Genomic DNA, 13850 nt, shown 5'->3' on the forward strand with positions numbered 1-13850 from the left:
TTCCTCTTCTTTAGCAGAATATATATTTTTTTTTACTCAGCGACTGCTCTAATTCTTTTGTTTCTTCCTGAAGTTTTCTTTCATATTCATCCTCCAAAGACTGCAGACCATAGTCCATCATTATTGATGAAGCAAAAACTACTCTAGCCAGCAATCAATCTATAAATTGTGTTTAGTTCTGAGAACAGGGACAAAACAAAACACGGAAAACAAGACACTAAAGACAGAGACACAAAAATTGTTCTATATTTTGTTTAGTGATAGATTAGAACAAATTACAAAAGTCCAATTTACTCTCATTTTTTCCATATAAAAAGTTTAGGAAGAAAAATATAACAATAAAAATATAATTATGAAAATTTGATAAAATAAGGAAAGAAAAAATAGAAAAATAAATTGTGTCTCTTGTTAGGATCAGGAAGGACACAAAATACACTAATTCAGTGTCTCTGGACAAATCTTATTTGCCAATCATGATTTTGTGTCTTTGTGTCCCTGTTTCAGTGTTCCGTGCCTGTAAACAAACGCAGCCTAAGAAGAACTACATACCTTCAACTTATTGATTTCTTCTTTGATCTGTTTAATTTTCCTTTGATCGTGCACTTATACTATCAGAGACTCCTGAGAAAGATAGTGTTGTCAACCATGGAATTATAATGTTTCTTCAAAACATCAAGAAACAAAAGATTAAATGGAAGTCTCACTTCTAAGCTGCTCCGTTGCATCATCAACTAACAATTTAGCATCGCTAAGTTCCTGCGCCTTCAATCCAGCATCTACACCCAGAGTGTCATCATCAGCAGATGATATTACAGCTTCCAACTCTCGCTTTCTTCTCCTCAGGTTTGTTGTTAGATTAGTTTCCAGCTCCGCTTTCCGTGCTTCCGTCTGCTTGTATAATATAGAAATATAATATAGAAAATATAATAACACCTTTTTTGAAAGTGCCTTAGAAATCAATTGCTTCTGCTTGTTAGCATTTGCAATGTCCTGCTTAAATTGTTCCAATTCTGATTTTCCATGAGCAACACTCAGCCTCAATCTTCTGCTGCTCGGAAACAAGTTCAGTGATCTTTTGGTCTATCTGTGAGGTTAGTTCAGTGGAAAGAAAACTATTGGAGGTTGGAAACAAATATACCATGACAAAGAAAAGCATGTGCATTGAAAATACATAGGTGTCACTATAAAAGTTTCAACAAATATAGAGCAAAATAATTATCTAAGCAAAATCAATCATTGTCAACAAACAACAAAATTAATAATAATAATACAAAAAAAAATCGATGAATTTAGGTAATAAGAGTTCAAAAATCATTAAAATCCACTTAAGGGCTATGGAACAACTAAGTGCAGTCACACACGAGTTGTCCAACTACTCACCCGGGGGGGGGGGGGGATCCAGATATAATCTTATTTTCTAAAACTTGCTTGACAAAGGTCTTTACAATTTTGTACACCTATCCACCTTCATCCACTAAATCATTACTCTAAGAAAGCAACATGACACTCTTATTAGGTATCATATATTGCTATTTAATTTAATAATCAAACGTGTCACATGACACTCTTATTAAAATTGAGAGAAAATATTTTTTTTCAAAATTAATAAACTCCTTTCCTAAATTCTCTCATCTATCTCTTTCTATTTTTCTATTTCTCTCTACTATTTTTACTCTATATATAATTATATTTTATATTAGTAATTTGACAAATCAAAATATGTCATCCAATATTTTTTTACAATTAAATTATTTTAAATGTAAAACTATACACATTAAATTATTTTAAATTTTAGATAACGAATGTTTAAATTAATTATTAATAAAAAATTAGACTTTTTCATATAAAAATAATAACTAAAAATCTTATTATTTAATTTTTTATCTGCAGATATCTTGATCTTCTTAACCAAAGATTTTTGTCAACTTACGACTTTTTTTTAAAAGTAGTTTGATTTTATAAATCTTTGTGCCATGCATAGTTTATACTGTTAGAACAAAGTGAACTATAATTTAAAAAAAAAATTATTCTCATAATGTTATTATGGATAAAAATACTAGTTCTAATATAATACACAAATGCACTAATGCTAACTTAATACATGAATAATGCACAAATGAACTAATGCTAACTTGATGCATAAATGAACTCATGCTAACTAATGCCACTTGTATGATGAAAACTGAACTAATGCAATTTAACAAATTCTAATATAATACACAAACTGAACTAATGCAATTTAAGAAAAAAAAAAAGTAGAAACAGAACAAGCCCAATTTCTGCAATTTTAATACAAATAATTTAAATTGTAGAATACAACAAGTTAACTAGGTTTCAAAATACAAGCATAATTTTATAAACTAAATTCTCATAATAGAAACATAATAGAAGTATAATGAACTAAATTCTCAAGGACCTATTTGTCCTTCGAACTTTATTTGCAAAATGACGTCAATGACTTATTTGTCCTTCGAACTTTATTCCCCTTCCAGCGTGGAACTGGAGCACGTAACGGACACCTGGATACTTTCGTTCAGCCACGTCAGCCAGTTCCATTTGGTGTATAGAGGCAAATAACGGCAGGGACTCTAAATTGTTCTCCGTTTGTTAAAGTCAGGACTTTTTGTAATTTAAATTTTGTTAGAGAATGTATTTGTCAAAAATTTAAAAAGTCAAAGACCCTATTTGTCCTTATTAAAGAATATCTTGCCAGGGCAGAATCTAACTTTCATCAATTCCCTCCTCTTTTGAGTGAATTTCATACTTCATTTTTTGCTTAATGATATTCATAAACTTCAATTTTTGATCGTCTGTGATCAATAAAAATCCTCCCGTCATACTACCTTTCTTGCTAACTTGATCACCTGTAATGAAGCACCAGCTTATAGTCAAAGGCAAACACACAGCCAGCCATTCATGTAGACAAGCCATGTAAGCATTTCCACACCAACCATCCAGTGTTATGCAGTCAAGACATCAGTCCTGGCAACCCTTGATGCACATCCAAATTCTTGCACACAACGTTGGGCAAATACTAAAAATATCAGAAGTGATGAGGGAAATCAATCCATCAATATAGTCAAGAAAGTATCACCAGACAAACAAAAAACTTATAATTAAAGTTTAATCCCTTTAGCAATGCTTCTGAACATGTATTAACTTGTGTAAATAAAGTTAACATCTGTTGTAGAAGCTAACCTGACTGAATGCAGGGTTATAGTCATGTTTAAAATTCAATTTCTTTAAGAGAGGGATGACATCAGAACTCTGGGGATAAGTAATGCGTGGTGCCCTCACTCTGTTAAGTGGGATAAATGTAACTCGTCCCTTTATGTGCGTTAAGATGTCTAATTATCTGGGTTGACGTGTCATCATTTTCAACATCACAAGGAATAAGCTGTTTAAATTGATGTGCAAGTGAATTGAACCAGTAAAGAGATCACAGCCTAAGAAGAATGACCAGCACTTTCAAAAGGTTGGAACAAGTGAAAGCTTTGCATGTTCCAACACAAAATCCATGAAATCACACAAGTGAACATAGAGAAAAATACACACTAGAATGCTCTAGTTGGCATAGCCTATATGTCAAGCAAAATATAAGGGAGAAATTGAGGTGTAATTTTAAAAGCTGTATATTTTTACATGTTCCAACAATAAAAAGCTACATAATATTTAGGGAAATACTCCACATGATGACATCTTTATATGAAGATGACATTGTGAACCCTTAGATGATTAGTCAAACATATCAATTTATCTAATAGTCTGCAAATGCTATCTCATGTGAAGATGTCATCGTGGGAGTATCCACCTAATATTTATTCTTCAGGGTTTACACAACAAGTAGAAGAGTCCTTGATAGGTGCTATAAAGAAATTGAGGTGTAATTTCAAGGAACTCTTTTGGTACATATATTGAGCCCAAGAAGAGAGAAAACCAGTTGAAAGGTATTGTAACTACTGGTCCAGTCACAGTTGAAGGAACTTCAATAGGCAAGTGTAGTCACTTAGGAACACCGTCAGTTTTCACTGCACTTGTTCAACGTAACTTACCATTGCCTATTCTTTAATTATGAGTCCATCAACACCAATTTTAGGTGTAGACACAAGCCTCAAATCATCTAAAGCATAGACATTTTGTGGTTCATTACTTTCTTCATGCACATAGGAGTCTCCCTGACCCTGAGTGTTGGAAACTGGATTAGTACTGATATCTGGTTCATTATTGAATGGTGGTTGTGGTGCTACACCTACAGCAACTTCAGCACCATCATTATTATCATTAGCCTATGATCACACCTCAACTTGAATATGCTTTTTCTGTAGAAGTTGACCACTTCTATCATCATTGGTCGATTGCGTTGATCTCTCTCTGTGCATCTCAATGCCAACGAAAGCAACGCGGTTACTTGCTTTTCCAACACTGCTGAATTGGGAAATGAAGCTGCAAGGTATGAATCAACAATCTTGTCAATTTTGTTTGTTTCATCATCCCAGACAGATCTAACCCAACTCACTATATGTTCATTGCCATCAACTAACACTCTTTTTTCTGGTTATTAGCTCAAGCAACACTACTCCATAGCTATATACGTCAAAAGTTCTGCTTGGCTCTGTTGCATATGCACACTCTGTAAGAATGGATGATGCAACCATGTTAGGAAGATATTATTTTACATTAACTATTCTTTCAAGCTGTCACAAACTAAAAGTATCCCTACATTATAGCAAGCATTAGGCAGTGTTGGCAGCATGGCATACAAATAGATAGTAGGTGTAGAAAAAGGTTTAGTTACCTGGTGCCATATAGCCAGCAGTACCAGCTATACGTGCTGAAAGCTTTTGCCAAGGGAAATCAGAATGAGTATAAGAATCCTCAGCTAGGTTCCTGATGTTGGCAGTACCAAAATCTGAAATATGAGGCTCCATCTCAGCATCAAGGAGTATATTCTGTGGTTTGATGTCTCGGTGCACTATCGGCGGATCGCAATCATAATGCAGGTATTTTAGTCCCTGTGCAATTCCATGAGCTATCTTAAGCCGAACATTCCAGGCTGGTGATGGAATGTTCCTATGCAAAATATCATGAAGGCTTCCCTTTTCCATGTAGCGAGTAAATATTAAACCATAGTCCTTAGCCACGCTGTACCCCAGGATACTTACCAAATTTATGTGCTTAATCATATAGAGGGTTTCGACTTCTCTTTTCATGATTTCTAAGCGCTTGTTGTCCTGTCCTCTAAATACAATTTTCTTTACAGCAAGAGCTAGACCATTATGCTGGACTTTATAAACTATTGCATGGGCTCCTCTGCCAACAATACAACCATCATCTACTTTGATAATATCATCCTTCACCATGCCACCATAAAAGGGTAACCCAAGTTAATATCTTCCTTTTTATTTTCAACATGTGAAAGCATTGAATCAGAGCATTTAGCCGGCGAACAACTAGTGCTATCAGTATGCCAGAACCAATATTGTGGAACCAAGTTCTATCATCACTATTGCACTTATACTGATACTAAATGATAATTTGATTTGTAGACACATGGCTTCAAGTAACTAGCTTTGGTGCGATTTGAGCTATGAGAAGCTGAAAACTGACACAGAGATAGGGATTGCCAAGAATGAAGACGGCGAGGAATTTAAGAAATTCATCAGAGTTTCTGGTACAGGACATGCAAGAAATTGTATGAAACATTCAAGTTGTTCAACGAAAGTTCACAAGAACATCCATGCTTCCTGTCAATTGTTTGAGGATAAATCAGACTAGACAGTACATTTAGCTTCCCAATTTCAAAGGGAATTTCACCTGTCAATCCATTAGCACTCAGATTCAATCCATGATCAGTTCTTCACTTTCCTAATGATGGAGGAATTTTTCCTCCAAACAAATTTCCACCAAGCTGTAATCATGGAGCTTGTTAAATTCTGAAAGAAAAGTTGGGATACCCCTGTAAACGATTCTCTCTTAAAATCAATGTTGTTAAACCCGTCAACTCCGCAAACTTGATGGGAATGATCCATTGAGGGAATTGAATCCACATCAAACTATCCATTTTAGTACAATTTGACAGTGATTTGCAAAGCACCTTCCAAGTGTTATGTGCAAGATTCAAAACCTCAATATTCAGAAGCTTTCCAAGCTGTGATGGTATGAGCCAGTAAATTTGTTCATTGACAAATTTATTTCTATAAGATTAGTGCCTTCTCCAAACTTGATGTATAGTTCACCATTCTGTTCCTGCTCATGTCCATAATCTTGAGGTTCAGGTTACTCGCGAACTCCGGAAGAGAGCCGGTTAAATGGTTGTCACTGAGAATTAACATGCTTAGAGTTTCACATCTTCCTACCTCAGAAGGTATGCTACCTTGAAGTTTATTAGATCCATGTTCAGCACACGTAATTGTTTTCCAAGGCAGAGATTGGGGGGATATTACCAGTGAAATCATTCATTGTAAGGTCCAGCTTCACTAGGCTGCTATTGATTCCCAAGCTTTGAGGTATGAATCCAGATAACTGATTGTCAAACAGTGAGATATTTTTCAGATGCTTGAGATTAACCATCACCAATGGTAGTTCTCCTTCGAGTTTGTTCTCATTCAAAACCAAATCCTCTAATTTCATGCAATTACCAATGGATGAAGGAATAGTACCTGTTAACTTATTACCATGTAGATCCAACCTCAACAGCTCAGTCAAGTTGCCTATGCTGGTTGGGATAGGACCACTGAGATGGTTAGAGTGAAGGTTCACTTCTTGCAGTTGAGGAATCTGAAACAAGGAATCTGGAATCTCACCACTCAACAGATTGAATGACAAGCTCATATACTGCAGATTTTGCAACTTCTTGAAGCTATATGGTATCTGTCCGCTAAAGCTGTTATTAGAAAGGTCTAAGAGCTGAAGCAAACTACAATTACTTAGCTCTGAAGGTACTTTCCTGAGAAACCATTATTGGCCAACACAAGAGCCTGCAAGTGTTGCAATTGTCTTATCTTGGGTCCAAGTTGACCAAGAATCCATGGTTAGTGAGGTTAAGGGAGAGCACATTGTGCTCATGGTTACACTGGACTCCAACCCATGAGCATGGAATGGAATCAGATGGATTCCAGGTGGAGTTGATAATGGGAGGAACAAAGGTCCAGTGTGACAACAATGACAGCAGAGTTATCCCATCAGAGACAAGAGCAGAAGCAGAAGGTAATAATAAGGCAAAGAAGCAAAGAATCAACAAGAGGAGTGTGATGACACTCATAGAGACAAGGTAACAAGGTCAACACAACTAGTTAACTTACAAGAAGAACATAATAAGCTGCCTTGTTCTTGCTAGAAAGGAAAACCAAGCAATTAGTGAGAATGTTATCTCCCTAGAGTGGTGTAGTTTAAGATTGACTTGGATGAGTTAAAGCAATTAGTAAAGTGAATGAGAATATTATCTCATCTGACATCATCATGGTGGGGAATAGTGAGATACCATTGGTAGTAAGTTCCAGCTGAATCAAGATTTTATGCAGTAAAGTTGTATTTAAAATTAAAAAAAAAAAACCATTCTATTCTAACTTTATATATATTTCCGAACCACATTTAATAAGTGCATTGAATGTATTCATAAAAAATATGAGTTTTGCTTGCAAATGTCCTAGGGGTTCTAGTTAAAATTATTTATTTTGAAAACATGTTATAGTTCTTATATAATAAATGCTTTAAAAAAAATTAAAATTTGTAGTTTTCCAGAGAACTTATTCACTAAATCCAAAATATAGTTACACTCTACTTGCTCAAGCTTAATCAAGAATGTAGATATAATAATTAAAAGATGACAAATTAATTATCATAGTAATTACATGTCAGATCTCAGCAAGAAAGGATACTTTTATTTTATATTTAGCTTTGCCAAGATAGTACCTGTAACTAGTGAGAGATTAAAATGGTAAATTAATCTAATAATCTGTAAGAAAAAAAAATATTAGTATTTATATTTCATATTAAGACTAAATGTTTACATGCGTTAGAATTTTCTTCCCATGACTCATCGACCATTTACTCCATTGTTACACACAATAACACAAGATGAAGAGTCATTGATAGGTGCTATAAAGCAGGACTTGAGCTGTGATTTCAATGATTTCTGCTGATACATATACTGAGTCAAACAAGAGAGGAAAAACCAGTTGAAGGGTTGAGTAACTACTGGTCCATTCACAGTTGGAAGGAAGAACAAATAAGGCCAAGTATAGGTTACTTTATGAACAAATAGTGCAGTTACTACTACTTGTTCAGTATATGTCTTACCATTGCCTATTAATTTAACTGTGAATCCATCAACAGAAGTTTTAGTTGTAGCCATCACATTCCAATCAACCAAAGAATTTTGAGATTGACTAAAATCTTGCCACCAGCTGAAACCATTAGAATCTTGAGGTTCATTGTCCACATATAATGCAAACTTGTTATGTCTCAGCATTGCAGCTCACTAGTTTCACCATGCATATAAGAGTCACACTGAGTGTCAGAAAATGGATTAGTACTGAAAAATGGAACACTGTATGGTTGTGGTGCCACATCAACAACATCTTCATTAACCATATCCACATCATCGCAACTCAACTTGAATATCTCTTGCTGATAGTAGCCAACAATGTCTTTCATGGTTGGTCTCTTACGCGGCTTCCTCTCGGTGCATCTTAATGCCAATAAAAGCACCTTAGTGACTTGCCATGCTAGTCGTCCTGAACTGGGAAATGCATTTGCAAGATCTGGATCAACAATCTCCTCAATTTTTCCTGTTTCCAACCAGATAGATCTAACCCAACTCACTAAACCGGTTACTTTCTTTCCTCCTCAACAACCACTCTCTTTCTGGTTAGTAACTCAAGCAGGACTACCCCGTAGCTGTACACATCTGACTTTCTGCTCTGCACTATTACATATGCATTCTCTGTTTCAGGGGACAACACAAGTACACAACCATGTTAGAGAGATACTGTGTTAGAAAAAACGGAGCGTGCAAGCAGAAGCGCAAAATTACACAATTGACACAAAGAAATACCAAATATTTTACTAAAAAAATATGATGACACAAAGTTATAAAATTGGGTAACCATTCTACCCTAACCAAATATCTAACAAGATACAAAGTGGTAATTGGTGATGCTACTCTACCTAGACCAAATCTCTTTCAAAGAGATCCTAAATGGGTAGCCGCTCTACCCAAACCAAATCCCTGAAACCCAGATACAAAGTGGTAATTTGTGATACATCACCCAAAACCAAGTCTCAATTCCACTCAAAATACCAAATCAAATGGTATAAATACTCAATCCAAATACAAAGAGAAGATACCAAAAGTACAAAACCAATCTTCTCTCACCAAAAGAGCGAATAATGACTTGGTGCACAAAACAAATGTGAAGACACAACACACAGAAAAACCTAACAATTTTCTCTCTAACACTCACTACATTGTTACACCCATTATCATACCAAACCAAACTAACTAAACCACCGATTTATACTAATCCTATGATGGTAAACAAAGAAAATCTCACTTGTTAAACTTATCAACTTACAAGATCTAGTTGATACATATTTGTTGGCAACACCTCATCTTTAACTTTTTCAAACTTTACAACGTGATTTCGTCTACATGCTTTTTTAGGTTAACATGTATCAAAAGAGAACTTTGCTTTTTGTTTCAAAACTCATAATTTCCAAAGCCACAATCTTTTCATTTCCACAATCTTGCGGAGATACATCACAATGAAATTGATCCTTTCTTGAAGTTTCATATTTCTTCTAAACCAAGTTACTTAATCATCAAATTTGATTTTGCTTTCTCACACTATGCAAGTATCGTCACATTAGAGAAGCAGAAAATGCGATTAGCTATGAAATTGGTGTGCAAAATGCAAATTACTTTGAAAAGTAAAGGGTGCATCAAGATCCGTCTTCCAGTCTCAACACTAAAAACATTTATCAACATCCAAAACTAAAACTGAAACTTAACACTAAGAAGTTAATCTAGCTTAGGAGAAAGATCTATGTACCTGGTGCAATATAACCAGCAGTACCTACAACATACGTTGAAAGCTTTTTCCAAGACTGAGATTGACTATAAGAATGTATAGCTAGGTTCCTGTAGAGGGCAGTACCAAATCAGATATAAGAGGCTCCATGTCATCATTAAGAAGTATATTCTGTGGCTTTATGTCTCGATGCACTATGGGTGTGGTGTGGTCATGATGCAGATATTTTAGCCCATGTGCAATTCCAACAGCGATGTTAAGCCGTATATTCAACATAAGGGTAGTGGGGATGTTTCCCATGCAAAATGTCATGGAGGCTTCCATTCTTCATGTATTTATATAAGACTAAACCATAGTTCTCTCCTATCCAGTAGTCTGCACAAGAGACCAAGTTTCTATGCTTGATCCCTCCCAGCACTTCAATTTCTTTCCGCATAATATGTAAATACTTCCTCTTGTTCCTTTCAAATGCAATCTTCTTTACCGCAAAAGTCGTATAACCCAGTTGAGCTCTATAAACAATCCCATGAGCTCCTCTGCCAATAATGTACTGATCATTTAGGTTATCTGTAGCCTGCATCACTATGTCGTGAAGGGGAGCTGACTGGTTTTCAGTGAAGAACTTAATAACAGACAACCATTTTTCACCATAGACATCATTCTTCATTTCTTTCTTGCGGAGATACATCAAAAGTAGAGCTACCAGCATAGCTGAAACAAACAGTGAGGATGCAAGTTCTATCATTAAAATTACCAATGCACTGATGCCTTTGTGATCAGTTGATTGATAGGGACATGGCTTCAAATTACTAGTGTTGGTGCAATTCAGGCCACTAGAAGGAGAACAACTGACACATAAATGGGATTACCCAAGAAAGAAGATGACGAGGAATTCAGAAACTTAAAGAGAGATTTCGGAACAGGACCATGCAAGAAATTGTTTGAAATATTGATCTCAGTCAATGAAAGTAGTTTATCAAGAACATCTATGTTTCCTGTCAAATTGTTCAGTGATAAGTCCAGACTTTGCAGTTCTGTAGATGCCCAAGTTCTAAAGGAATCACACCTGTCAATCCATTGCTACTCAAATTCAACCCATAGAACAGATTCTGCAGTTTTCCCAATGATGGAGGAATTGTTCCTCCAATCAAATTTCCACCAAGTTGTAGTTCACGAAGCTTGCTAAGTTCTGAGAAAAAGCTCGGGATACCACCTGTAAAATGATTCTCTCTTAAAATTAATGTGGTTATCCCTGTCCAGTTCCTCAGACTTGATGGGAAGGAACCGTTTAGGGAATTGAATCCAACATCAAAATGATCCATTTTAGTACAATTTGACAGCTGTGGTGGCAAAGGTCCTTCCAAATTGTTGTGTGAAAGATCCAAAATCGTAAGATTCACAAGCTTTCCAAGTGCAGATGGTATGAGCCCATTAAACTTGTTCAGTGACATGTTAATTGCAGCAAGATTTGTACAATTTTCTAGACTTGGTGGAATTGGTCCACTGATGTTGTTCTTGCTTATGTGTAAGTATTTGAGGTTCATATTACTCTCAAAAACAATGAAATTATTTTCACTGAGAATCACCATACTCAGACTTGTACACCTTCCTACATCAGAAGGTATGTTACCTTGAAGTCGATTAGATCCCATGTTCAGCACTTGTAACTTCTTTCGAAAGCAAAGACTTGGTGGAAGATTACCAGTGAACTTATTATTTGTAAAGTCCAGTTTCACTATGCTGCTATTGATTCCCAAGTCTTGAGGAATGACTCCTAAGAACTGGTTGTCAAACAAAGACATAGTCTTTAGATTCTTGAGCTTTGCCATCTCCAAAGATAGTTCCCCATTCAATCTGTTCTCATTCAGAAACAATTCCTCTAGTTTACTGCAATTACCAATGGATGAAGGAATCGTACCTGACAACTGATTACCATGTAAGTGTAACCTTAACAGCTCAGTCAGTTCCCAATACTGGATGGTATAGGACCACTGAGATGGTTATTGTGAAGGTTCATTTCTTCAAGCTGACGAATTTGAAACAAGGAATCGGGAATCGTACCACCCAATAGATTAGACGACAAATTCATGCTGCGTAAGCTTTGCAACTTCTTGAAGCTATTTGGTATCAGTCCGCTAAAGCTGTTATTAGAAAGGTCTAAGACCTGAAGCAAAGTACAGTTACTTAGCTCTGAAGGTACCTCTCCTAAGAAACCATTATTCGACAACACAAGGGTCTGCAAGCGATATAATTGTCCTATTTCTGGTCCAAGTTGACCTTGAATCCCAAGATCACTGAGATTAAGGGAGATCACATTATAGGCATGGTTGCATTGGACTCCAATCCACGAGCACGGAACCGAATCAGAGCCCTTCCACGTGGAGTTTATGATGGGTGGAACAAAGGTCCAATGAGTCAAGAGTGAAAGGAGAGTGACACCATCAGAGGCAAGAGCAGAAGCATCATACAAGGAGGTAGAGAAGCAAAGAATCAAGAAGAGTGTGACACTACTCATACGCATAGTGACAAAAGGCATACAAGGTAAGTAAGTAGCAGTTAACAAAAATGGTAGGGCAAAGTATTAAGTGTTTGGAATGAATGAGAATTTTTTGTGCTTGGAGTTGACGAGTCTGAGTTTCACTTGAGTGAACGTGGTTGGGGGATACACGGTTTAGGTAAGGTGTGCAATTGTGGAAGAATTTCTTCGAAAGTGCGGGGGAGGTGCTCTATTCATTTAAATGTCGTTTTATCATTTGACATTTATTGCAGTTTGTTATTTAAATCTTTTGGTTTATGTATAAATGATCAAAAATGATATTTTACTACCATTGAAGTTTATGTATAGAGATATTTTACATGTAACCCAAGTGGGCTACGGATGAACGCGCATTTGGATTTGAAAGAGACAAAGCAATCCATGCACAAATCAATCAATTACTAATAAAGTAACTGCTAAATTAGCTAGTAATAATTTTGACACTTCATTATGATACTATTTTTCTTCATAATATAATATAATAAGAAGAAGCAGTCACCAACGAACCATAATACTTTATTGTTATCATATATTGGCCTTCGTACGTAAGCAATTATTTTTGTAATAATTAAAATGAACGCGCAAAGTCTTTTGTAAAATTATTATTATTAGGTAGAAAAAGTATGTGGAGCCAATGGAATATTTGTACAATGTGTACAATGGAGGTTTAAGGAGTATTAGAGATATAATTATTAGTGTTATTTTTTTCCATCAACTGAAGCTTTTGGGATGAGTGGTATTATGACATAGTATTAGAGTTTTAGATCCGAAAGGTCCCAAAATCAGTTTAAGTTTTTGGGGAGATGTTTATTATCCCTAGTACTCGGATGGTTATTCTAGATAGTATGGGGAATGTTCATTTTGTAACTCAATAGTCCATGGTACACATTGTACAAATAGTCCATTGTCTCCCTAGCGGGATCCAGGTAGGTATATCTAATCGATTTGTCGTTTTCCCCTTCTGTATTTTCTTCAACTCATTAGAGAATTTTGAAAACTGTAAGAAAGAGAACACGTACGGTTGCCTATGTTTACGAATCCTCTCATCTTTTAAGTGTGTGGAACAACAATACGAATATAATCATGGACTTACATGGTAGCAGTCAATGGTTTCAGATTGAGCATTCAATATTAACAAACTTCAACGGTTTAATAATTATAAATCTTTTAGTTTATGTATAAAATTTGATTCTAAAAAACAATTGATCCTACGGTTTAATAATTATTTTCTAGATGTTTCATTTGAATTTGGAATCCCTTATTTGATTTCTATTCTCCCCATT

The 13850-nt window shown here is 35.6% G+C and overlaps 2 protein-coding genes across 2 annotated transcripts in view; both read right to left on the reverse strand.

Moving 5' to 3' along the window:
• The window catches only part of LOC112762683 (structural maintenance of chromosomes protein 3), a 6058-nt gene extending 4910 nt beyond the window's left edge, over positions 1 to 1148 (reverse strand). The window contains 2 exon segments of the mRNA XM_029294218.2: positions 824 to 1005; positions 1007 to 1148. Of these exon segments, the coding sequence (XP_029150051.2) occupies positions 824 to 1005; positions 1007 to 1141 (317 nt within the window). The 5' untranslated portion in view covers positions 1142 to 1148.
• A 3233-nt stretch (positions 1149 to 4381) lies between these two features.
• LOC112762685 (receptor-like protein kinase) lies at positions 4382 to 5386 on the reverse strand. The gene is made up of 2 exons (XM_029294703.2): positions 4796 to 5386; positions 4382 to 4630 (listed from the first exon to the last, which is right to left on the reverse strand). The coding sequence occupies exons 1-2, from the start codon at positions 5358 to 5360 to the stop codon at positions 4533 to 4535; spliced, it is 663 nt and encodes a 220-aa protein (XP_029150536.1). The 5' UTR covers positions 5361 to 5386; the 3' UTR covers positions 4382 to 4532.
• Positions 5387 to 13850: the final 8464 nt, after the last annotated feature.

This window comes from Arachis hypogaea, chromosome 17 (assembly GCF_003086295.3).
Source record: "Arachis hypogaea cultivar Tifrunner chromosome 17, arahy.Tifrunner.gnm2.J5K5, whole genome shotgun sequence".
Lineage (NCBI taxonomy): Eukaryota > Viridiplantae > Streptophyta > Magnoliopsida > Fabales > Fabaceae > Arachis > Arachis hypogaea.